The 26,441-nt window shown below is 39.6% G+C and overlaps 1 protein-coding gene across 4 annotated transcripts in view; it reads right to left on the bottom strand.

Annotated features, from left to right (window-relative positions):
• Nucleotides 1-4,911: 4,911 nt before the first annotated feature.
• The window catches only part of LOC121327979 (ecto-NOX disulfide-thiol exchanger 1-like), a 63,658-nt gene continuing 42,128 nt past the window's right edge, over nucleotides 4,912-26,441 (bottom strand). For 3 of the 4 annotated variants that reach the window (XM_041272379.1, XM_041272377.1, XM_041272375.1), the window contains exons 4-15: nucleotides 25,134-25,310; nucleotides 23,595-23,801; nucleotides 22,953-23,186; nucleotides 18,633-18,845; nucleotides 16,513-16,619; nucleotides 14,019-14,136; nucleotides 11,851-12,035; nucleotides 11,369-11,476; nucleotides 9,299-9,352; nucleotides 7,498-7,603; nucleotides 6,004-6,089; nucleotides 4,912-5,772 (exon numbers count right to left, since the gene is read on the bottom strand). In XM_041272379.1, the coding sequence (XP_041128313.1) occupies nucleotides 5,641-5,772; nucleotides 6,004-6,089; nucleotides 7,498-7,603; nucleotides 9,299-9,352; nucleotides 11,369-11,476; nucleotides 11,851-12,035; nucleotides 14,019-14,136; nucleotides 16,513-16,619; nucleotides 18,633-18,845; nucleotides 22,953-23,186; nucleotides 23,595-23,801; nucleotides 25,134-25,310 (1,727 nt within the window). In that variant the 3' untranslated portion in view covers nucleotides 4,912-5,640. The remainder of the gene's footprint in view (nucleotides 5,773-6,003; nucleotides 6,090-7,497; nucleotides 7,604-9,298; nucleotides 9,353-11,368; nucleotides 11,477-11,850; nucleotides 12,036-14,018; nucleotides 14,137-16,512; nucleotides 16,620-18,632; nucleotides 18,846-22,952; nucleotides 23,187-23,594; nucleotides 23,802-25,133; nucleotides 25,311-26,441) is intronic. The other variant, XM_041272378.1, reaches the window with a different exon arrangement.

Here is a 26,441-nt window from a genome sequence, read left to right as displayed (position 1 = left end):
TGGCTATATATTCATTTGCATTGCAGTTCCCCTTTAAATAATTGAAAAGTTGTCTGTCTTGTTACTAAGCAACCACAGAATGAAGCTCTCCACTGACTTGCCAGTTGAGGCAGGAATGAGAGATAGCTGCGAATCTGTGGAAGACTGGGAATTCTGGGATTACCAAGGAATTCCATTATCCGCAGATTTGAACTGCCTCTAGTCATCTGCTTACACATGCCCTTTCACATGCTTAAGACACTGACCGCTGTGTAATTGTAACAGATAGCATTAGATGTTGGGCAAAAATGAATTAGATTGTATGCAGAGTCCCATGGTTTTAAATAGGCTTTCACAGCTTGAAGTACAGTAAATAGCATCTGCATTAGTAGAGTCTTCTGGACCTTAAATTTTTGGGTGAGATTAAGTATCATTAGCAGTTTACAGACAGGAATAAGACATCCAATAAAGTTACCAAACCATGAAAAAAATGTTTTCAGGCATTTCATTTTTGATCTTGTAATTAGTCTTAAGTTGTTTCTTATTAGTTATAAAATAGTTATTGCTGCCGTTTCATTTCAGGAAGAAAATAATGATGTGAGAATCTACAGCAGCTCATGGAGTTTCAGGGAGGATGAACAGTACATTAGAAAGGGGTTCCCCTATTGGACTCTTTTTTTATCCACTCTTGCCTTTTTACTCACAGAAAGGTTGCTTTTGTTTTCCTCTTTACACCAATATATCTCTTCAGCCCTCAGAGGCTGAGCAGAGACTCCCCAGACTTCAATATCTTGGCACTGGCCACATATATAAAGATGAGCTGAGGCTCCCCAGACTGCAAGACCTTGGCACTGGCCACATATATAAAGATGAGCTGAGACTCCCCAGACTGCAAGACCTTGGCACTGGCCACATATATAAAGATGAGCTGAGGCTCCCCAGACTGCAAGACCTTGGCACTGGCCACATATATAAAGATGAGCTGAGGCGCCCCAGACTGCAAGACCCTGGCACTGGCCACATATATAAAGATGAGCTGAGACTCCCCAGACTGCAAGACCTTGGCACTGGCCACATATATAAAGATGAGCTGAGACTCCCCAGACTGCAAGACCTTGGCACTGGCCACATATATAAAGATGAGCTGAGACTCCCCAGACTGCAAGACCTTGGCACTGGCCACATATATAAAGATGAGCTGAGACTCCCCAGACTGCCAGACCCTGGCACTGGCCACATATATAAAGATGAGCTGAGACTCCCCAGACTGCAAGACCCTGGCACTGGCCACATATATAAAGATGAGCTGAGACTCCCCAGACTGGAAGACCTTGGCACTGGCCACATATATAAAGATGAGCTGAGACTCCCCAGACTGCAAGACCTTGGCACTGGCCACATATATAAAGATGAGCTGAGACTCCCCAGACTGCCAGACCCTGGCACTGGCCACATATATAAAGATGAGCTAAGACTCCCCAGATTGCAAGACCTTGGCACTAGCCACATATATAAAGATGAGCTGAGGCTCCCCAGACTGCAAGACCCTGGCACTGGCCACATATATAAAGATGAGCTGAGGCTCCCCAGACTGCAAGACCTTGGCACTGGCCACATATATAAAGATGAGCTGAGACTCCCCAGACTGCAAGACCTTGGCACTGGCCACATATATAAAGATGAGCTGAGACTCCCCAGACTGCAAGACCTTGGCACTGGCCACATATATAAAGATGAGCTGAGACTCCCCAGACTGCCAGACCCTGGCACTGGCCACATATATAAAGATGAGCTGAGACTCCCCAGACTGCAAGACCTTGGCACTGGCCACATATATAAAGACAACCCAGAATGCATTCTGCTGCATGTAAAAGTAATGGTGTCTTTACCCTTGCTGGCTCGAGACATGTTTGTGGGCAGCTAAAGCTGATTTGCTTCACCATGTCAAAGCGACGCCTAGTGGTTAGACAAGTGTTCATCAGCTTGACAACAACTGCTGCTGAGTTTCAGTGGGATTTTTTTTACACTGCTCCTGGGCTGTTACTATGTCAGGGCGATATTAAAATTTGGGATTATAAAATTGGGGGAGGTGGATGACCTGGGTAAACACCTTATTGGGTACTATTTTCAGAGTTATAGGGTTGGTCCTTCTAGTTATAGAAGAAAATGCAAAGCCTGATAGATTTATTAATTTTCGAATAAAGTTAAACCAACCTTTTATCGGTTGGTTGATTTATCACCTCTTTACTGTATTTAATTTTAACCTAATGGGTGCAATAAGATACAATGTCATACACATGCACCATAAAGCGAGGTTTTACTTTTCATATCTTTGCCTATCCCTTCTCCCTGCAATTGCTTGTTTAAATGTAATTGCTTAGTGGGCTATGTGAACCACAGGGCTATCATTTTAAGATTGCCTTCTGATACGATACCACTGTTGTGGGTTTCATTGCCAAATCCGCTAAGCAATCCCACAGCAATCTTCTGCGCAGTGCACATGAAATTACCAGCCACTGAAAAGGCCCACAACCCATGCAAATTACATTTTTGTCTAATCAACATTAAAATGGGAAAAGGAAAAGCAATGATGGAAAGCAGGATCCTATTGCTATTACTCTCTGCCAGTCAGCTCCTCTCAAGACGGATAGAGTACATTACTCTTTCATTAAAATTGCATTGCATAAATGCACCTTGGAAATGGCTTGATCTGCCCTAAACATTGCTTCTAATGTGTAGCACATTACTCTTTCTACAGTTATAAAAGGAGTCATAAGGACAGTTTTATAAATGAAATAATAATAATAATAAAATAGTTCCAAGTTAATTGCATTGGCACAACCTAGAGGGATACAGCAATCCAGTCAGTAGTAATCAGACTGGATCCTACCCACTCCTCTCTGTATTGTTTTGAATACAAAACAGATATTTCAATAAAAATCCTGGTAACACCAACAGAGTTTGGCAGCTGATAAAATTGTGTGGTACTTACATGACCACTGGGTCGTCATTAATATTTTAATGGTCTAAACAGGAAGTGAATACTGCATCGTATTTGAATGCCCCCTGCTGATTTAACATAGTTAAACAGCAGGGATATTGAGATCTTTAAAAACAAGCCCATGAGAGTGTTTCCAGAACAAAGTGAAAGAATCCTGTTTCCTTGTGTGCTGTGCACACGAATGGCTGGGCTCTTTTTGTTGCAGCAGTAAGGATCTTGGCAGGGCGCGTACAGTATATGATGCTAATGTGCTGTACTCAATTAATGTATTCCACGGGACTCGCAATCAAAAGTGAACTTTGTAATTGGGCTCTTTTTTTTCTTCCTTAATTAGATCCAAGCCGCCAATACGAAGTCTGTTTGACAGAATCCTCTCCGTCAGCTGAGGGCAGGCTACTCCAGTGGTGGCTGTTTCTGAGTACAGCATTTGACCCAGAAAGAGATTAGTGTTAATTGCTATATCTGGACTGTAATTACTTTAATTATTTTTGTCAGCTGGCACAGTGCAGTTTGTTGATAACAACAGTTACACATGTCCCTTTCCCTCATAACAGTTCTCTCTGTGTCTGAAAAGGGTAATTTTCTGTGAAAACGGGGCATTCATTTAAAAGAACGAGGAAGTCTATTGTAAGTCTGTTTCTGGCTGATTAAACTTTTCTTTTTATAACATCATAATATATACTAGAAACTCTCCTTTATCCAAGCGAAGCAGAATAACAACCAGCACCAGAAGAGTCCCAATCAAATTGTTTATGACAGAGGAGTTTATAACAACCGTTCTCAGGATCCAGTAGTCAAATCCTGTAGTTTAACAATAAATTGATCATTGTCACCTTAACTGACATGACTGATTGTTATTTATTTATAAAACAATTTTGCTTGTTTGTATCCCACACCATTTCTATATTGCAGTAGTGACCTATTCCAAGTCAGGCACTACCTTGGTGTGAGTCACACAGACCACAATGGGACCAGCAGCCCTTCATTTTCACTTGTACTGATTTTGTACTAAAACATGTTGTGGTCCAGTAAAAATGGCATCAAATTTTTGTGATTGATCTTTTCCAGCTTCACCGTTGAAAACTAACTTAAAGATCAGCAGTTCAGACGTATCAACAGAAAGTGAGTTCCCACTGTCTTTCTCAAGGTGTCAATGTCTTTAACTGCTCTCCTGATCAGAATATCAACAGAGAGGACTGAATTATAGTTGTCACTCGGAATGTATCAGTTCATATAGTTAACATAATTCTGTCTCAATGTCGAGACTCAAGACTGTGGATCAGAGTATCAACAGACAGCCTGAGTTCCCACTGTCACCTCACATATCACAGAAATTTACGAGCTCTTCTAGATCAGAGTATCAACTGACAGCCTGAGTTCCCACTGTCACCTCAATGTATCAATGTCTTTAACGCTCTCCTGATAGAGTATCAACTGTCGGTGAGTTCCCACTGTCACCTCAATGTATCAATGTCTTTAACTGCTCTCCTGAACCATGCAGGGTAAGGTCCCAGACTAGGAAGAAGTACCAAATAACAAGTCTAACATTGTTAAAATACCCAAATCATACACTTTCATTATCAAGGTGTTTTACTTGTTTCGCTTCTCCTTTACAGATTATTTTTTTTCCTACAGTAATGATTTTCTTACCTTTTTTTTTTTTTTGCATTATTGATTCCACTTCTGTAGTTAACACTTTAATAAAATATGCAATCAAAAGTCCTTTTCAATCATGTCACTGTATTTTGTTTCTTTCAGTTAATGGTGGTTGATTATGCAGCAGCATGACCAGAGTTTTTTGATGTAAAGTGCTCTATGTTGACCCAGGGCATCTGGGATTTTAGTGACACTGGAGTTGCTTTTCCTGGGTTCTATTGATTGTAAATTTGCACAACTATAGATGAAACACTAGTAACAGCATTCAAAATATATGTATTGATAAAAACTTTATTTCATAAAAAATAATTTATACAAGTTTTTGATAGGATTTGACATGTATGTATCTAGTTCACAAAGCAGTATATTACAACACGCATTGCTACTATATGTATTATTATTACACAAGACAGTGGTTTCTTTTTATTTCAGCTCTGGGTAATATGAAAACAATAAAGGAAACCTGATTTTACAGATCAGCATCTCTGAAGGAAGCATTACAATCAGCGTTCACCAGAGGAACTGTCTACAACTCCTATTTGACGCTGTGTGTCTGGGATTTAAAACACGTATGGTCTCTCATTTGCACATATTAGCTTTTTGGCAATTTCCTCCTGTTTTAAAGCTGTCACAGAAAACAAAAGTACACCCTTTTAAAGCAGTAGATAGTGACAGTTTATGGTTGGGTGGCTGGCTCTGCTGAGCATTACCATGTTCATTCCTAAACCCAGCAAACAATTATCTCACTCGACCAGCCCTGTTACTCTGGAATGAGTTTTCAAGTACATAGATCTGTCTCGATTCGACACACGGAGACTTTTAATAACTGCTGCACAACTACACCTTCACTCACAAGGAACAAGAGAGATGTAATTAAAAACCAGGCTGGGGCTGTGCAAGCACACCGCTACGTGCAATAACCACATATCTCAATCAGGAGGTACGTAAACCTGCAGTCTTGCAGGAGCGTGCTTCTCGTTAACAAGCCCATTCATTTCCCTGGATCAGACAGTGTTAATTCCCTCAAAGCCACAGAATATCCACCTCTTCTCCAGCGTGGCCCCCACACCCGTGAACTCTTGTTTGAACATGTGGGGCAGCCGCAGCATGAGTGTCTCGATTTCACTGGCAGAGACCTGGGGGTGGGGAAACAATGACACAGTCCCATTACAACAATTACAACAAGATTTTAATGAGGCGACAGACCTGCTGTAAGAACTGGCAGGTGGTGGATGAAAGGAAATGAGACGACAGAGGGGACTCGGGGAGCGGCCCACAACAGGGCCCAAGTCAACCCTAATGGGAGGCAGCAGCAGCTGGCACAGTGGTATTAACAGGCTAATACAACTGAACAGATGATGACCTACCTTGGCATCCAGTCTCTGTATGTAGGACCACAGATACTCTATGTTGGCACCAAAGGGGTGAACATGAAGAAAGGTTGATATTATGCCTATGGGTAAAAGGAACAAAAAAATTATTCACATGTGCTCAATACATACTCTATATTTACAGAGCTGAGCAAAGCTGCATCCACACTAGACAAAGCGATGCGAGCGAAGTTGCCGAATGTCAATCCACACGAGACGCGACTTGGAAACGATCCAAAATAAATACATAACCCTCCCCATGCATTTCTATTGGACATGCTAGAGATGGGCTGTCCCATATTTTAAAGTTCAACATTATTATTATTATTATTATTATTATTATTATTATTATTATTATTATTATTATTATTATTATTATTAAATATAAAAATCTGTGTTATTATGCGCAGGTCACTACTTACCTTGTATTATTATTTTCAGGTACTTTTATTTAGTTTTTTCTTTTAAAACAGTCCGGTGAACTTGACAGAAAATGCTTTATAAATATGGCTCATAATCATGCTGGGATGTTCTCAAAGCGACGTTGCTCGCCTCGCTAACTGCTGGTGTGGATACTCCCATTTGATTGCAGTGACTTCTAAATTATTCGCCCTCGTCACTCACGTCCGCCGTGGATACAGCTTAATACACAGTAACAGTAATAATGCTGGCAGCCAAGCATTGTAATAAAAGAGCAACTGAAGCCAAAACAACCACTTAAGATGATTACTTTAGTATGTCTTATAAAAGTGGCAGAATAATTCAGGGCTAGAAAATGTATTGCTATGTCCCGAGACTCTGAAGTCCCAATTCATTTCACCAGATTTACATAGCAAAACCCTGTGCAGTTATGCTGTAGGAGAAAATAAACTGCAACTCCATTAACAGCGCTTATTAAAAAGCATGCATGTGTTTTATTTAATGCAATCGGGCAAGAGGAATGTAGGGTTGTTTTTTTATTTTTTTTTATTTCGTTTTTCTGTTGGATTTTGTTTAAGCATGGGTAATTCCAATTTGTATGCAGCATAAAACGCTACAAAGTAACCAGGTTTTGTGGGCTCTGTTGCAATCTGACTAATATCTGCGCTCATGAATGGGATTAAAAGAACTGGCATCAAAAACAAAAGAGGACTGCCTGTTCTGGTCAACAGCCAGTCATACAGTTGGCAGTGAATACTCTACAGGTCCCTGGAGTCCCTTCCCCTTTCACGTGGGACTGTGATCCGTAAACATGACACATCTCTAGTCTAAAAGGCCAACATAGAAATGTAGAAATGTGTAAGACTGCAATCCTGCTTTACATACACATTGAATCTCCACCGTCCAGAATGCATCAATGTTCTAAACAGAAGAGGGGGGTTTACAAATGAAAATCCTTTCACAGGTTTGCATTCCATTGCGTATCAGCATCAATGTGTGTTGTAATCTCCACATTTCTTGTATTCCATTCCCTGCAGATATATAGTACAGTACAGTAATATATTACATTACCCAATAAAAGGGCTTCTTTCTCTGATTTCAGAGGTCCTTGAACGTGTTTCTCTGTGTTCTTTTCTTTATCGTGGTGAAGTACTTGTCCTGTGCATCCATTTATTCCCTGTTTGAAAAACAGATAACATAAATACATCTATTCATATTTATTAAGATATTATCTGCTTTTTTTTGTTTCCAGGTAATAATCTCTAATATGGATTGAAACAAAAGTGTTATGAACCCACTGACCCAGTTCCACTAGTGATGGTGTTTCTACTGCTGTCAACACCCATGTTGAGATCACTAGATCTTATTTCACACAGCCCTCTAACAGCCATCTGACAGAAGTGGCCTCGGGCAGTTACAGATAAAGTCTGGAACAGAGTGCAACTAGGAGGCGAAAACCTTTACACGATTTTCAAAGCTTGATTATTTATAGTGAAAAATATCTGGAACAAAATTGCTAATCACATTTTGACCTAAATAGCATAGCAACATAAGCCAACCAAACAAAACATAACATAAAATAAAGTAGCAAATTGAAGCTGATTTATATATTGACGTATTTATTTATTTATATTTAAAATCCAAGTCTTAAAATGTGATTTTACTGTCTGACTGAACAGCATTGTGCATTGAACAGACCTGAAGAACCTGATGCCACTACATCTGCCCCACTGATTAAAAATCTTAGGAGAAAGCCTACAGCTTTCGTTCCTGACTACCATCATCAGCAAGAGCAGCTAAATACTATCTTCTGAAATAGTAGCTACGATCCTGTGCATTTTGCCTTTTTCTTTAGTCAGACATTTGCTTGCTAACGACCAGAAGGTATTTTGACTTGTTTAGGGAAAAGAGAGTCTAGGTTTTACAGTATTTCACAAAAAAATAAAAATAAAAAAAATGCCAAGAGAAGTGAAAACCTCTAACCCTGTACAATCCACCATTGGCTGAGCCTGTCAATTCCTTGAGCTTTCCTTTCCCCATGGTTTATACCAGCACCCTCCTCTGCCCTGCTCACACACACAGCTGCTCAGAACAGAAGCTCTAACAGCTGGTGCCGCTGGTTACACTTTAGTGCACATGTAACAACAGCTCTGTAACAATGAGCTAAGAGCATTGTTTACAGTTTCTTCACACTGCTGTGTACATTGCTGTATACACAGTCAATGTACACAGTACTAGGTCTGATGGCTTCGCTGTGGATCCGCAGTGCGAAAAATTATAGATTGGCAGGAACACGTTTCGGAGGACGCGTGTTCTAGTCTCCGTTCCCCTTGGGGGGGGGTGTTGCAGCAGTGAACCAGGATAAAAATAATAGTTTGGTCCAAACCAGAGTAAAAGCCATTGGTGATGACTAAATTTGTACTCTATGATAGTGCAAAAGCCTAGCAGAAGCCATAATAGTTGTACAGTATTTCATGTTAAGTTTCAAAAATGTCGCATTTTTGAATTTTTGTTAAAATTAACTTTTTCGTTAAGTATGTGGAAAACTGCAAAGCAGTATGTAATTCAATATGTTAGTGTAACATTAGTCAGCAGGTTTCATTTGACTTTATGAAACAAAATGATTTAGTTCGATAGGGGAATGTAAAATGATGATTTGTAAATGGAAAGCCTAACTGTACATAGGGATATTTATTTAAATAAAAAAAAAATTAACTGTAATTTGCTGAGAATGAGGGCGACCTGACAGAAATGTTATCCGCAACTTAACCACTGATGTGTTTGTGAAATCCTTCAATATAAAGCGCTGCCAAAGAAGTACATTCAAGTAACAAATGAAAGGTGAAGCAGAAACAAAGAAAGCCACACTTACTTGAGCATGTGACTCACTGCTGATAGTTTTCATAGCCTCCATACTGTGCAGTAACTGGTTAACACAAATGAGAATGCACACATACTTAGACAAGGAAAGTTAATAACGTGCAGTCATTCTGGAGCAGCTTAGCCCCGACTCCATGCATCAGTGTCTGAACTCTACTGTTCTACATGAAACCTTCACTTTTGCCTTGGTCCTGCCTCCCAGCCATTGTGACCAATCTCCAGATCAGTTATGCACCTGGCACGCCCCACAAGTGTGTAACTTATTGTGGCAAGGAGCAGACATGCTACAGTGCCCTAAAACACTGAAACCTTTAACATCACTCGGACAATGCGTCAGAAGCTAACATTGTGCAATCCACAATCAAGGTCATTTCACGGGACGGAAGCCAGTGAGGTTTAGTAGAGTCTTGGCCTCGGGTGCATAGAGGTTGAGGCCTGGCTTCAGGGATAAAAGTGCTTAGGAACGTGTAGGGGAGAGACGCCGAACAGGAGAGAAAAGGATGAATTACACTGAAGGGTTAACCTTTATCAATGCTTTATGACATATGTGCTGTCCTGAAAATACATATATTCATGGGTTTTCACACTGCACGGTATGTCTTAATAAATAATGCAGTTTGGCATAAAATATTTTGATTATTAAATCAGTAAAAACATAAATCACCCTTACTCAGTGCCAGGTCCCAGCTATTTTGGGTACTGCCAGCTGTTGACATTCAAAATGTGTGAAGAAAGCCAGACAGCAGTGAATAGCCAGCTGAAAACAAAATCTTTAGTGTTCTAACAAGCCTGAATTGTAAGGCTGGATCATTTGGGATGAAAGCGAGAGGGATTTTCAGAAACAAGAAAAGTGGCTTTGTGTTAATGGAAACACTGCTTAATAAACCAGCATGGAAACACTGCTTAATAAACTAGCATGGAAACACTGCTTAATAAACCAGCATGGAAACACTGCTCAATAAACCAGCATGGAAACACTGCTCAATAAACCAGCATGGAAACACTGCTCAATAAACCAGCATGGAAACACTGCTCAATAAACCAGCATGGAAACACTGCTCAATAAACCACTCATGCCATCCAGGACCCTTCAGGAAAAATAACGAGTTGGAAGTAAAGCACTGCAAATTTTGAGATTGTGTTTCATATTCTGATTACTCCCAGAACACAGTCTTGTACATGGATGGGTGTTTTCCATATCTCCTTCTTCTATGCTCTCAGAATAACAAAATGCACTCCAGCAGTGAGCTGTGCGAGCACTCAGGATGCCAATGATATCTTTCTCCCATGTGTACACTAACTGTGCAAAAAGAACTGCACCCTACAGCACTATGCTAGATGGCGTTCTGGTCAGAATCCTACTGCATAAGCAAATGGTCTCAGACAATATAAGATTCATCAGTCTGAAAAACCGCAAATGCAATTGACATGGCAAGGGCAGCAAGTTCTACAGAAGTACAGGACAGTGTGTACTTTTTAGCTTCAGCACACCACGTCTCTTTCAAACCCAGATAAAAGACAGGCACAGAATAAGAGCCCTGCTCTGAGTCAGCAAATCCTCTTATACAGAACACACCAAATGTGCCATGTTAGTTGTTGAAAATCCTAACTCCTAAGAAGAAAGGAATTTATTCTGCAGTATAAGGCATGAATTAATTGCATGGAGGTTTTGCAGGATTTCCAACAGTAAACTCCTTTATTTTGCTGCATGAACAATTTTGTCTGCCACCGCACATCTCAAACAATGATCTATCCATACTATCATGCTCTGCAGCACCCTGCTGAGTTACAGATCATAAACAGATACAAACCCATAAAAGAAACACATCTGAAACATAAACCTGCACTGTAAATTACTCAGCACCACAAACACTGCCTTGGACACATCAGACGCTTTAATTCACAGGCATGCTGTTAATTCCGATCTGCAGTATCGACAGCTTGTAATGGAGTTCCATACATGAAACTTGCTGTTGGGAAATCAAAAGCTATTTAAATAACAAATAGATAGACTTCCTCATTGCAAACACATACTGTATACATTACATTACATTTTAATGACCTTTTCTTTGAAGGCGTTGAGCTGCACCTCTGTACACCTTTGCTCTTCCTTTGCGTGTTCTAGCTCAGATTCTTTCCTTTGTAACGCTCCTTGTAGCTCCACCAGTTGCTGTAAAGACAAACGATACTGAAGGGCACATAGGGAAAATCACATGCAGTGCTGTGAGTTATAAAAAGGATAAACTATAGGCATGATGAATATCATGTTCATATGAAGCAGTGCATGTTTTACACTGATGGACTTTATATTCTGAAATGATTGATGTAGGAACAGGCAGCAGAAACCTTTCACTGTAGGTAAATAATTCTAGATTTTAAAAAACTGGAAGTAAACCATGGTGAAATCATAGCAAAGTGAAGTATATAAAGCACAGTAAAAGTATGGTAAAGCAAAGGTAAGCATGGTGATTGGCTGATGATTCAATGCAAGTGTAAACTCCTGGTGGTCAGCCTACACTCCGAAGAGCAGTGCAGGCACAGTACCTGCTGCATGCCCTGCATGGTCTGCTGTAGAAAGTGAAGCTGATGCTCCTTGGTGTGATCCTCCTCAGTCCTGCACACCTTCCCCTGCTCCTGTTTCAGCAGCTCCACCTCGTTCCTGTACGCATCCAGCTGCCAGCGAAGGCTGTCATTCTCTTCTTTCAGGGCATATGCTTGAGCAGCTAAGGCTGGACCAGGGTGATGACAAGAGCTACATTATTACCCTTTCATTGTTACAAAGCAAGTGAAAGAAAAGCAAGGTCAGTTATCTAGCACAAAATGCCCGCTGCAGAGTATCATTATTTTGACACTCTCATGCTAGGCTGATTGAAGCAATGCCATTTTTAACATGAGCGAGACTAAACAAGTCCTCTTAGCATCTTGATAAAAGCAGAGGGTACTGTATTCATGTCATTCAAATGAAAGCATGGTTTTGCAACTGCATGCCTATTTAAAAGGCTGTATGCAATGGAATGTAATTAGCTTAGCCGAAGAGACTGGGCCCTTCTTGGATATGAGCCCCAGCTTAGTCATGCACTGGATAACCACGGTTACTTTACCCAGTCGTGAATGTGTACACTGTGCAAAAAGAGAAGTGGCTGGAGGAGAATTCAAGCAATCCTGGCTATATTGCCCAGTTACATGCAAAGATTATAAATTCACACCTCTAATAATACTCCCGCAAAGTGGTCAAATCTAATAAAAAACAATATCTTATAAAATCAAGATACTGTAATATAAAACCTTAATAATGCCAACCCTGTATATTAATTGGATGAAAAACAATATTTAAAAAAAAATTGTAATACAATGCCATGGGCCCAATATATAAAGCAGTTCTTTATATGAGTAACATAATATCTTTTGGCCCCTTAGAAATCTATAGCGCTTAAAATAACAACACCACATATTAGCTGATATATAATCCCTTGTGCAATCTTCAGCGCTTGCTTAGAATGAAAGTTATTCTTACATGACAGTGCTTGAACTATGAAGCAGGCGCAAAATTGTCCTTCAACTGTAACATAATTTATTGTATTGCTTAAGAATGGCATATGAATAAAATTAACTAAATAGAGAATAAAAGTAAAGAGAGAATAATTAATAAAAGACTTAATAAAGGCATGATTCATTCAGTATTCAAAGCAAAGATTGTATCATCTTTATTTATTGCAAACTGTATTAAAGCAATTTACCTTCCTAGATGTTATTCCATCTCTCAGCCAAGCATGCAGTTATTTACTTCTTGAAGCATGCCTTTAGGGTTACTTTGCAATTAAAACAAGCACATGAAAAGTGCCGCGATACTGAATGTGTTCCACCATTCCAGTTTCCAGTGCAAAGCAATGTGCTTGCAGTTGGGTTTTTAGTTAAGAACATTTGAGCTGAGCTTTTTAAAAGAGACGATGGAGGGATTTCTGGCTTTTTAATCACCTTGTATGTAGATTTTTTTAAGTGTATGCATTCAATAAACGAGAAAGGAATAGTGACTAATTTGAGCAGATGGCTTGAAGGTTAATGTTATGCAGGAAATGGAAGGCTTTATTGAGTGAATCCAGTTACAAGAGAGTACAATATTGGCTTCACTGTGACCTCTGTGAACTCTGGTACCCACTGAGTAAAATTGATTTGAAGGACAGCAAGCGCTGTCACAGGGAAACGTCCTATAGTTCAATTACAGATTCTGATTCTGTAAAGTACTATAATTATAACCACCAGGTTAAACAGCAGTGTGTATAAAGCTACTCTGTCTCCCAGTCGATCATCACAAGTGGTAGCAGAGGTAAATATGAGGAATACACTTCTCAACTGGCAGTTCTGAAGGGGTCACAATTTTAGACAATATAAAAACAGTTCTCACAGCATGAAGCAATGTTACTCAAAGAAGTGTAACTGTGCAGTATGTAAGGCTTAGAGAAGTTTACTGTTTGTTAGGTGGAAAATGAAAAGAATTCCCAGAGGATTGTGACATGTGACTCAATATGCACAATAACCCAACACATGAGCAAACTGCATCGACCTGAGCGCTACATGACGAGTTCCGAAGGATGGATTTCCACCAGGTACCCTTCTTTATAAAGGAGGTAAACTTGGGGAGCCGCTATGCTGTTGGCTTTTGTGCTCAGGAAGCTTTAATGTCTTGGTGTGAAACACACCCACCCCGCCCTTACCTGAGTCATGGATTTTGATTTTCTTGTTGGGATTTTCCCCCGACTCATCCTCTGACATGTCCATCTCCTCTTCACTCCGTATACCCATAAGCTCCTCACTGTGAGCATTGCGCAGCTCCTATATTGAGAGAGGGTTTTGTCAGCCATTTACTTATTAGTCACAAGATGCAAATTAAGCATATAGACACAGATTAAGGGTTGTAATAATGACTGCTGAAGTATCAATTGGAAAAGAACATGCAACACATTTCAGATATATGCTAACTTCAACGCTTTGCATTGATCCAGGTTGAATAAACCAGCTGCCTTGAACATTCAGAATATTTTTTTTATATTGCTGTAAAACAAGAAATGTTTACAAAATAAGGTACTGAGCAAACTTGCTACAGTCACATAACTGAGCCCTTAGGTCTCTCCTCAACAAAAGCCATGCAGTATTTACTAATCAGGTTTAGGCAGGGTTTATTTAGAACAAACTGGCTCAGTAAATATTCAAACAATTTACTTTTTTATGGCTGAGCTTGACAACATTCATTCATGAAATTTTATCTTTTGATGGTATATGCTTGTACTGTTTTTGGAAGAATGGCAATATTCAATCAAACACCCACCCCTGGCCTGACACACCAATGCATTCACATTATCAAAATGATGGTCCTGCACACATTTCTAGTTGTACAGTATGCTGTATTATTAATAGTACAGCGATTTTGTCAAACAAAAATGGAACGAATGCACCTTACCTCTGTATGTAACTGGTTAGTGAAATGGAGTGATTCTCTTTATAAACCTGACTGTGAAAGTGTGTTCCTGTATACTCCTGAGACACATCCCCAATGTGTTTGTTTCCTGTACCTCTTTACAACACATGCTATTTGAGTTGTACAGATCACTTCATAATGACATAATTACTACCTTTTTACTCTTTAACAAGCTAAGCATACTTTAAATGTAACTTAATCCAGTGAGGAAGAAAGAACAGAGGAGGATAACTTACTTACTTTTTACTGTATGAACATGCAGATAGTTTTCTTGGGTGTAAAAACACACACACACACACACACACACACACACACATATATATATATAAAATATGCAACATTATTAGATTATCCAGGTCCTACTGTATATTGTTATATTGGTAACACTTTCATGTTGGCAATTAAAAAATAATGTACCGTACACAATTATAGTTCAATACTGAATTTATACCATGTAGAAAGCATGCATTTGCAATACACTACTTTGTGCTAAAGGCCTAATCACACTACAGTGTTTATATGCTGTGTTTTTTACACCTGATGTTTTGCTATGATCTTTGTATACAGACTTAAATGTGAAACACAAAGTTTTTCACAACCCTCTTCTTCATGCACATTTGTGCACCAAGTATCACAGGCAAGATGGGGGACACACACCCAACCTATCAGTCTCCCCGTGCAATACAGATCTACGTGAATAAACACAATTTCTAGGCTATTCTATACACATACATACATGTTTGTGTAGATCTTTACTCAGGAGTGTGGTGATCACGCCATTTTTCGTTCAAAAATTAAATGTGCTTCAATTTTAATTTTTTTTTTGTTGTGAATTTCTTTTTTTTTTGCAGCAATTAAGTAGGAAAGGTAGTATTCAATTCCACAGGTTAGGTTTTTTTTCCCTAGAAAACGGAGTGAATAAATGCTATAGTGTGGATAGCCCTTAATGCCTAATTGTAATATGAATTCACCATGACCAGGATTTCTGAACGTAATCTTTAATCTTAACTAGGGCTGTGCAGATACTCAGAGCTTCAGTGATTCTCTTTAACATGTTTTTGTGTCAGCAGCAGTTAAAAGAAACTGAAACAAACCTGTTAAAAATGTGTTCATTTCAATACAAGAAAAGCTGTCTTTGCCTCACACAACTGAGTAGCAATCAATGGCAGTGAACTTCTGCATTGAGTGATTTAACAGCTGGCTGAATTTCCTATCAGTGTCGTACACTGGTAGATGTGTTTTTGTCTGTCTAGTTTAATCAGAGGTTAAATCTTACTCCAGTCTCACAGTTCACTACAGAGATGTTGTGCAGGCTGGGAGATTAATGCATTATTATAGAAAGGAACATCTGGAATTAAACAGATCCAATACAATGAAGGCCAGTAATTACAGCTTAAAGGTTGTATTCCCTCTCAGTGAGTACCTAACAACATACAATATGTTAAAGGGGATTACTTTGTATATGCACAGCCCTAATCGTTAATCAATCTCATCGTAGCAGCAGACCTTGGTGTTATGTAGCCATAAAAACCTGAGATATCCTACAGTGGAGTAAAATATTGTTATTGAAAGGCTATGTTAACACCGCTGTGATTAGACAGTAGGACCGGCCAAAGAAAGAAAGAAACAAAAGCCTACAACAAACAATATGCAAAACAAGAGCCCCCTTCAACACGGCCTCTGGGTCTGCTGTGGAATCATGAGGACAATCACAAGTGAATAAAATTACCAACCTCGCACTGCTTTCGCCAAATGTCTATGTTCTTGCGCTGTGCTTTTGAGAAATGGTCCCATGCCCTTTGCCTGGTAGCGGCGGAGAAAACAGCCACAATCTGCTCAACTTGGGTGAACAAGGAAGTCAAATAAGACAAGCCATTTACGTTGTGCTCAGTACTAGCAAGCAAAGCAGAGACACCACATGAGCTCCATGTGTGGTCTCAGTAAATCAGAGGAAGGCTTCATGAAGAGCTATGGCATATGTGTCTCTGTTGTACTTACACTTCATTAACTGTAGCTGCTGTATAGCTCCGTCATGACTGACAGGGAAACACTTCACAAATCCATTTATTGTAAAGTATTATCCTGAACAAAGACTGTGCTTGTGCTTTGAGGTGGGCCTTAAACATTCTGTGAGATCGAATACAGCGGCCCCTGTAAATAACTTATACAACTGTTTCGATGGATGCAGTGTCCTGTCCATCCACATCTTTCACCTCCAATAAGGCCATGCTAGGATGTGCTTTCTGTTTTCTGTGTGTGATATTCCAACCCACCCCACCACTAAATGACTAAAAGAACTGACATCACTTTTTACTATAAAGTGTTTTAATTGTATTTGTCACTTCAAAACACTTTTGCTTTATATTGCAGTCCTTTTGTTCATATTGCTGTGTGTTGTTATTTGTAGTCGTCAGCATATAAAATTGACTAACATATGCAAGGAACATGAATAAATGCTTTGCCTACCTGATTCACACAGATGTACGCGATTGCCCTTGCCCAGCAAAACGGCTGCTGATCTAAACTCATGCAGCTTCCATTGGTACTGTACTTACCCCATGAATGTACCACATTGTGTCTATTGTTATTACTGTATATGCTCTAAACACTGCAACCCCTTACTGAATGTACCAGTAATTGACTTTGTTATTTTCAATGGCTTTGTCTTACTGTTTTTCTATTTATGCATGGTTTTGTTTTTCAGACTGAGATGGGTCTGGGAAGCCAGGTTGTTCACCCCTTCATTGCATCACCCAATACTTCAAACACTGTTACAGCTCACTGCTGCTGCCTCCTGTGTGCTGCATCCAAAACACCTCTCCTGGTGGGTTTGTGCAGGGAAAGCAACACCATGCATTAGCAAAGAAGCACAAGTGTGAAAAGTGTGAGGCGTAATTGAAGGTGCAATGTCATGTCGTGTGTGTGTGAATTCCACAGGCCGTCATGTTGTAACTAACGAAGCCTGCAGTTATACCGTTCTCTGTGAGAATGTTGTGAATGCATTATACTCAGCAATGCAGGTAATGTTTGGCAAAATGGATATGGTAATATTACTTCAGTAGCAACATTACATAGTTCACAAGGAACAGCAACATTAAGTTGTGAGAACGTTATGACGTTTTCAGGTTAATGACATGTATAAGCAACTGGTCTGAGCTCAGAGGGTGCTCTACCCAGCTGCTATAAGCATTATTATATTAATGAGCCAGTCACAAGAGAGTTTAATATACCTCAAAATACAGTGCTGGAAATCTGAAATATATGTCAAAATATTGGCCACCAGCTGAAGCTACAGTATATCTTAAGTTATATTTTATAAACGTATTGCTGCACAGATGAATAACATTTCTAAACTAGTTGACCTGGACTGGAGAAAAACAGATTATTTTATCTCAGCCCAGTTAGACTTTCTACACTAATGTTTACATTATACAATCAAGGCTTTTGAACTATTAAGTGGTCAGCTGCTACTTGTTGAAAATAATAATGCTATAATGGCATTATACAACAGCTCAAAAGTTGCAGGGTTTTTATCCACAGCCATTAATAACTTTGTGTGGTAATATTTACAAACTAAATTGGAACAAACTACAAATCTGTAAAATAGTTAAAAAATAAATCATGTATCCTTATTGCTTATGATCACTGAACCTGGGGAGCAGCAACCTTAAACTGGACAAGGACTTGGACTGGCTTAAAGCACATGTATGGTTAGACTGGACCAATCTAGACTTAAACAGCACCTACACTTAGGCAGGGTTTGCTTTTATCTGCAAACAGCTACATTGTCTTTTTAATATCCTGAAAAATAATAGTCTGCTCTACGCAATAGTTGTAACAATGCGGCACTTACATTGCGTTAGGATTCCCGACATCGAATTTCTGAACCGCTCCTTGGCCAGCTCCATCTCTTCTTCGTGGATTGCTTTTTCATTCATCAGTCGTCTCACGTGGCTGTTTGCTGATTGGACCATGGAGTAGAAGTGGTTTGCAGAGCGACGGTTCACCTCTCCACGATCGATCCAGGTGACGAGCACAGCAATAGCTTCTGTGAACTTGCTGTCATCTGAAAGAATTGACAAGAAGTTTAAGCAGAGCTGCTTTTTAGTTAAGTAAGCCTGTCAAAGATAGAGTACCCAAGGCTACATCACTCAGCCAACGTATCTCTATAGAAATATCATTACAGAAGTAAAAGCTAGTGCCATCTAGTGCCCTGCCAACCAGTTTCCTTAAGTTTTGCTGGCAATGCAATGCTGTGAACCCCTTGGTCCTGCTGCTTACACATATAAAGCCACTTCAGCTGATCAATGCAACATTACAGATGTCTATGGCAGCCAACTAGAACTCAAGAGCAGCTCCAGAACTAAACACAGAGCACCTTAACACACATCGGAACATGTAATGTGTGCAACTGAAATGCAATGAGAAAGATTGCAAACGCCATACTAAGTTAAGGGAACTGTAAGAGAGAAAACCCTTTTCTTAGTAGCACAATAAGCTCAGTTATCTCTGTAAAAAGTGTCAAGTAATGCTTTGGGTGTAATGCAATTCTGCAATACAGTGCACCTATTTTCAAAGTGTTTTATTCCAATCTGTAATTTATTCCTATTTTGTGCACATAATCTTTTAAATATAGATTGTCAATATGAAGAGTAGACACTTTTGAAAGATTACGATAACGGATAAGAGATAATGAAACATTTTGTAGTGAAGTACCAGAAATGAAAAGCCAATATTGGATCCGGCATATTAAGTAAGATAAATATTCAGGTTCTTTTTTCATTTTTTTTATGTAATTGGAAATTAATACTTTAAGAAAAAAAATCCTATTACAAAGAAAATGAAAGTTCAGTATGCGGTAATGTGATTTACTAAGCACTGTAATTGTGGACATGTCAGGAAGAAACAGGGAGAAAGCAATTATATTCTAAAGCAAATGACACAAGAACTCATTACAATTCCTGCAGGGTATTGGAGGAGTGCATGACACTTGGCAATTCTTGCAGATTTACATTTTTGAAACAATTTATGCAGATTTACATTTTTAAAACAATTTATGAAATTAACTTCAGTAGAGCAAAAATAAGTTTTCAATCTCCCCTCGTTGTCCAACTGCTGGCTTGATTTTAATAATCCCCATACTACCATAAAACAGTTTTTAAGCTAACTTTTACGGTAGTGCTGAAACATCTTACAGAGAGCCCAAAAATGTGGGACATATCCCCCCCACCCCCACCCTACCAAATTAGGAATTATAACTTGCATAACTTCTGCTGGGTTTTCACTGTTGCCATGGTGACAGCTGTTATCAGTGAGGGGCAGTCACATTTCCTAAGTGGGAAAATGATGAAACAGTTTCTATAGTTACCAAACGATTAAGAAATAGTCTTTTTTTAATGATATTGTATTCACAGTTTGGTGGGAATGCTTCCTGTCAACTGCAGTAATGATAAGCCCTCCAGCAAAACGGTATAATCAAAAACTACAAGAATGGGAACAGGAACTTGAAAACCAGCACCCTGCATCTGCCAGGCACTGAAAACGACATCTGCATTCAAAAACAAATAATCATTTGCATCTGCTTTGTAAGTAATCACATTCCTAAAAACATCTGCTATGTAATTCCAAAACCTGTGTAATTAACTTAAATACAGAGGCTTTAATAAAACTACAGAAATGCAATCATTTATTTTTTAAGGAAACACTAATGCAGTAATGAACATGATTAATGTATTTACTTGCCTGAGGTAAAATAAGGGAAAAAAAGCATTTTCAGCCTAAGGCAATTTGAATAAATAATTGCTAAATGCTGAAAAATAAATACAATTTATTATCTCCTTTCTAATGCTACCATTATAGAGACACTCAGAATGCATTTATTTGTGTATCTACAGCAGCGGTTCACAGTACAGTTCAGCATAGTAAAGGACTTCTCAGCCCCTGCTGTGCCATTGTTATCACTTCGGTATGGGGCAGTACTTTATAACAGACAGTGTGGTGTTATACACAGCTGTAACAGAGTGGGACACTGTGTCAGTGAGATGGGACGCGGTTCCAATCTCTATATTCATGAATGCGGATGACATCTTTGGCACACCTGTTTAGACAACCGCTTGTGGTTTGTGTGGTGGCCAGTTTGAGCCTAACCCGGCTCCGGCTGCATGTTTCAGACATGGACATAGTGTCTGTGCTGCAGAAACACTGTTAAATCCTCACTGTTCAGGACAACGGATTTTGTCAGCCCTTGAGTTGATCAGAGCAATGTCAGCAGTTGACAGGTGTTTACAATGCTAATGTACTCCACTCTGCATCCTGTAAAGCAGCTGGCACGTTCTGTAACTCCAATAACAATCATGCTCAATGACGGCAGAGTCTGTCTACATGCAAAACATTGCTTTTAGATATTTCATGCTACTGCATCTTCCCCAAATGAACACAGCAGCTTGACAGAGCTACTAGAATTGTATTCCTGATATAAATTGACAATTAATCTCTATGTCTGCTTTTTTTTTTTTTTCACCAGTCATCTGTGTGATGCCCTTTGGGTTCAATTAGTGCAGAGGAAATCTATGCAGCCGAGATATGCTGCAAAAAGAAAATTAAACTCATTAGTTAACTCTTACCAGACAGCCAGTTCCTTGATATGCATTACACACAGCTCTCCTGGTATGGGTTTTACTCTGTCCTTGCTGCAAGCCCAGTTTTGTGTTAGTTTAAATTCAAATGTACTGTCACTGTCTCTCTTTAATGTACTTATCAAGGTATCCCAGACCTCTCTGGAGTTTCTGTCTATCCAGAGATGCTATGCATGCAGAGCCCCAGTTTTATTTCTGTGTGACGCAGACCTGTGCAAACTGTAACCTCTTGAGATGAGACCGAGCATGGCTTGCCTGATTGGTGTCACATTTCTGCAGCCCCACCCAGTGGCAGCAAGCTAGCTAGGTTAGACCCTCCTCACGGGTTGGGGGAGTCACTTGGGGACAGCTTGAGAATCCTTATTTATGTCTATAGTTCATTTTATTGGGGGGTCAGCTCGGGGTCATTAAGTGATCTTTGGTTGTCATGGGTGTCCTATGATCAAAGCCAACCTCATCCACTTGACGTTTCTATTGTCATTGGGAAATAGGGTTTAAAGCTATATCTTAAGCCATCATCAGTGGTATAAGAGGGGTTCCAGGGAATACTCCACACCATATCCCACACCCCCCATCCTCCCTCCAGCAGTAGTATAATTGGATGTGATTTATTAATGAGCTCTGGCTGGACTCAGATGGAATGCTGTTTTTGGTTTAAACAGCAGCCTCCCTTGTGACAGAAGCTAGGATTATTGGTTTCTTACCCACAGTCTTTGTTCCACAAACCTGTCTTATTAGTCACCTTATTAGTTTCAGATCAAATCAACTGTTACTAAGTGTCACCTGTTTAGAGTAAACACCTCTGAAGCAGTACAATGGGCTGATATAACACGATGTTGGGGTCAATCTGCCAACAACCAAAATACTTTTTTTTTTCCACATCCACTGTTGTGACCCATATATAACAAACTATACAACAGAAACAGAATCTGGGTTTCTCATGTTTACACATGCAGAAGAACTGAAGTTTAAGCCATATCAGGGACATCTGGATTTGGATATGTCTTAATCTGTCACAGATACATGACATTGATAACAGCAGAGGAGCTGGGGGTCAAATATATGGGTTGAAGCAACACGGGTGTACAAACACTGGCAGGTCAAGTCAGTAGTGATTTTAAAATGGAGAGTCAGGGTTTTTATATGCAAAGTGTAACCACATTGTGTGCAGACCTGAGGGGCTGTCAGTTCATTTCTTATTGGATATCTTGAGAATGACACTCAAATTCAACACGTGTCATAAAGGATGATACATGAAAGGATAAAACTCACTGTGAGCAAAACAAAGCCCATCTGTCATGGTTATATAACTAAGCAAATCACTGCAGAGCCAGTATTTCAGCTTCTGAAACCTGTCGCCAAATATTAATAAAATAACCCAGCATGCTCATTTAAGAGCCAATAGAGTACACACAGCTTTTTAGTTTCTTGCTAGCTCTAATAAAATATATATATCTTTTTTTTTTTTTTTTTTTGGTACAAATTTTGCATTGGAGTAAACGGTGACTGCACCTCTCCTTTGCGTTTGCCTGTCCTACCTTTGAGTTTCTCTGCCAGCAGGCCCGCTTCGTGCTCTGAGAAGTGCATTATGGGAGGGGGAGATGGTGGACGCAACCTCTCTTCCTCTATCTTGCGCCGGTGCCGCTCTTCCCTGGCCAGCAGGCGCTGCATGCATTCCCACTCATAGAAGTCATCTCTCGCTTGAGCGAAGTCAACGTGAAGGCGTCCTGAATCCTTTTTATCCGTGCTTGATCCAATCCGCATGCGGTAACCTGACAAAAAAACGAAAAAGATGAATTGCAGACTGCCATATTTAAACAAACCCCCCTCCCAGAAAAATATTAAGTGACTTATTGTACATGTTTATACTTTTTTCTTTCTAAAGACACACATGTACAGGAAAACTGATCAACAAAAAACACCGTTGGTCAACACTATTATTGTTTGGAGGGATAAAAACTACTGTGAAAACTATAGCACCTTTATTAAAACATACTCTGTTACTGTTTCTCGTGCCATGTGATAAGGTGATCGTTTTGGATGTAGTTGTGTTTTTAGAAGGTATTACTTCAACTTATTTTCAAGCTATGCAAGACTGCATGGTGATAAAGAAATAAATAGATAAATATACAATATTTTTTATTCTCCTTCATTACAATAAAATAGCCTTAAGTTGATACCTGACAGGTAGATTGCTTTGTCAACCATGAACTCCTCAGTAAAGCGAATATGGCAGAAGTTCTTTTTGCTTTTCCTGATGGCAGTGATTTCCCCACACTGGTCGAATACTTCTCTAATGATCTCCTCTGTGGCATTCTCTGGCAGTCCTCCCACAAACACGGTTTTGCATCCTGGAGGTCTTTCCCTTGTCGACGGTGGTGGCAGATCTAATCAGTGCAAGAAGAATCTCATGAAGCTGCTGTTGTTCTTTTTGCATGTCCTAGTAAATGGCTTTGTGTTTATTACATAACTCAGACAAACTGTGAAACTGACAGAATACAAGCTTTAGTTTGCAATATTAATATTGTTCTATCACACAGGCTTTTGAGTGGTCTGTTCATTCAGGGAGAGGATGGCATAGGTAGAGTGAGGGAGCTGCCACAGGTGCAGCATACCATCAGGAGTAGCTGTCGCTCTTTCACTACAAACGATGTCGGAGTCCAGTCAGACCACTCTGTGCAATTATGAGTTTTATTAACAAAGTCAACAACGTTTTGCAGGCTGGCTTATACTGTATATTTATATACTGTATATTTGCCAAGTAATAAAGCAGTATTGGTGCCTCGCATCAGTGCTAATAATGAAATGAAAGTTTGTGAAACGACTCAAAATACTAGAAGCTGAAACATAAATAAACAGTACAGATAAATATAGGACAAAAACTCTTCTAACAATGAAGGGGCATTCAGATATGTATTAAGCACTGTAAATCCCTAAATCTGGTATTGGAATTATGCCTAACACACTTTTGGTATCATCACAAATATTCTGGGGATGTATAAGCTTCATTGTTTGAGCCATGTTTGTGGGTTGAAGCTGAGCTCAGCCCAGTTTCAGTTCCAGCGCTGAAGCTTAGCATGGCCAGGGAGATGGGCACTATGGAGCCGCAAACAGAAGAACACATCTATAGAAAACAAGCCCTGCTGTCTTCTCTTCTGTTACATTCACTTCAATCAGCACTTGCACTCATGTCTTCAACGGCTTGGCTTGGAAGCTTTCTGAGTGAGCAATTCATGACAGCCTAGTTTTAATCTTAATCAATTTTGAAAAACAAAATATTCTCTTAAATATAGGGATTGGACAGAAACAAATGAAAACAATGGCCAGCACGCACACTCAAACACATACATAAATGAAACACCTGCCAGCACACACTCAAACACATACACAAATGAAACACCAGCCAGCACACACTCAAACACATACATAAATGAAACACCTGCCAGCACACACTCAAACACATACATAAATGAAACACCTGCCAGCACACACTCAAACACATACATAAATGAAACACCTGCCAGCACATACTCAACCACATACACAAATGGCTCCCTGTTGCAAATCAGTTGCAGTCACAGTGGTCAAGATAGCACATCTGACCACATTGTTTGAGGGCCAATAGAGAGGTGAAGAGCTTTGCTGCAGTATATAACAAGCTGTTTGAAACACCCATAACCACACCCATCTCCAATATCTCCAATCTACTGGATGCTTACTTGGGTTCTGAGGGAAGAGTGTGCAGCTTTTGCAGTGAATGATTTCTTTGATGATCGTGAGCTCTAAAGGTACCGGTGGAGGCGGCACCAAGCTCGTTCCAGCCATCATAGGGTTAATTGAGGTGATGCCAGTCATTATTCCCAGACCAGGATCAAACCCCGGTAAGCAGACTGAGTCTGGAAGGAAATAAATAAATATTACTGTGAAGACAGATCAGGACAGGTACAAGATAACTGTTCATCCAGAAAATTACAAGAATTGTAAGATATGTTGCAATACTAAAATAAACTAGTTAAATATTTATTATAGTGTACAAAAATGCACAGAGCCTAACAGGTCATTGTTTCCGTTTCATTTGTAAAATCCATCAGTTAAACCTCTATTTATTCTTTATGAATAATGATTGAACAGTTCCAGGCTCCAGGCTGGAAAGAGACTCCCCTATCTTACCAAGGAATTTCCGAAATGTGACATACAAACAAAACGAAAGAAAAGTGTCCCAACAAATTCAGCTGCCAAAACAGCCATTGAAGGCTAGCAGTGTGTGTACTGTAGCAAGAAATTGCCACAACGTCTTATTTTCTTGACCAATGTGTATCGGATAGATAGCCCACCACTTTGCTGGGCTTGAGTGTTGCCTTCGTCTGCCAAAACTCCCACTGCTGCTCTATGCTTTTCAGCAGATTTTTCCTAAAGAAATATGATACACAGGAAACCCCAAAGTGTTTCTGCTTGAAGCAGCTGAATATAATTATCATTTGAGGTGATGTGTCATCAATCAAAAATTCTAAAAATGTTCTTATAGTTCACATGAAACTGAAGTTCTATATGCAATGTGTATTCCAAATGGAATCATTCTTCTTGCACGGTGGATATCATTAAGTATAAAAATGTTTTTTATTTAAACCCTGTTGGCCTCTCTCTCTCTCTCTCTCTCTCCCCAGTAGACGGTGCTATACAGAAGTAAAAATGGGACAACCTTAACTCTCTCTCTCTCTCTCTCTCTCTCTCTCTCTCTCTCTCTCTCTCTCTCTCTCTCTCTCTCTCTCTCTCTCTCTCTCTCTCTCTCTCGATGGAGTATTATTATATAGCAGCAACAATGATTTGTTATCTGAAGAGCAAACCCACTGAGTCAGCACCAGGCTGCTGTGAGTAATATAAGAATTCCTGTTTTAACATCTTTATTTATTGCTCGGGACCATATAGTTCACGAGACCTTGGGCTACGTAGTATCCTTGTAATAAAATAGATTACCTTTCATTAAGACACATGTAAATTAGATAACACTGCACTAATTATATGCAGGC

This window comes from Polyodon spathula, chromosome 15 (genome assembly GCF_017654505.1).
Source record: "Polyodon spathula isolate WHYD16114869_AA chromosome 15, ASM1765450v1, whole genome shotgun sequence".
Taxonomy (NCBI): Eukaryota; Metazoa; Chordata; class Actinopteri; order Acipenseriformes; family Polyodontidae; genus Polyodon; species Polyodon spathula.
This window is presented reverse-complemented; position numbering and strand designations above follow the sequence as displayed.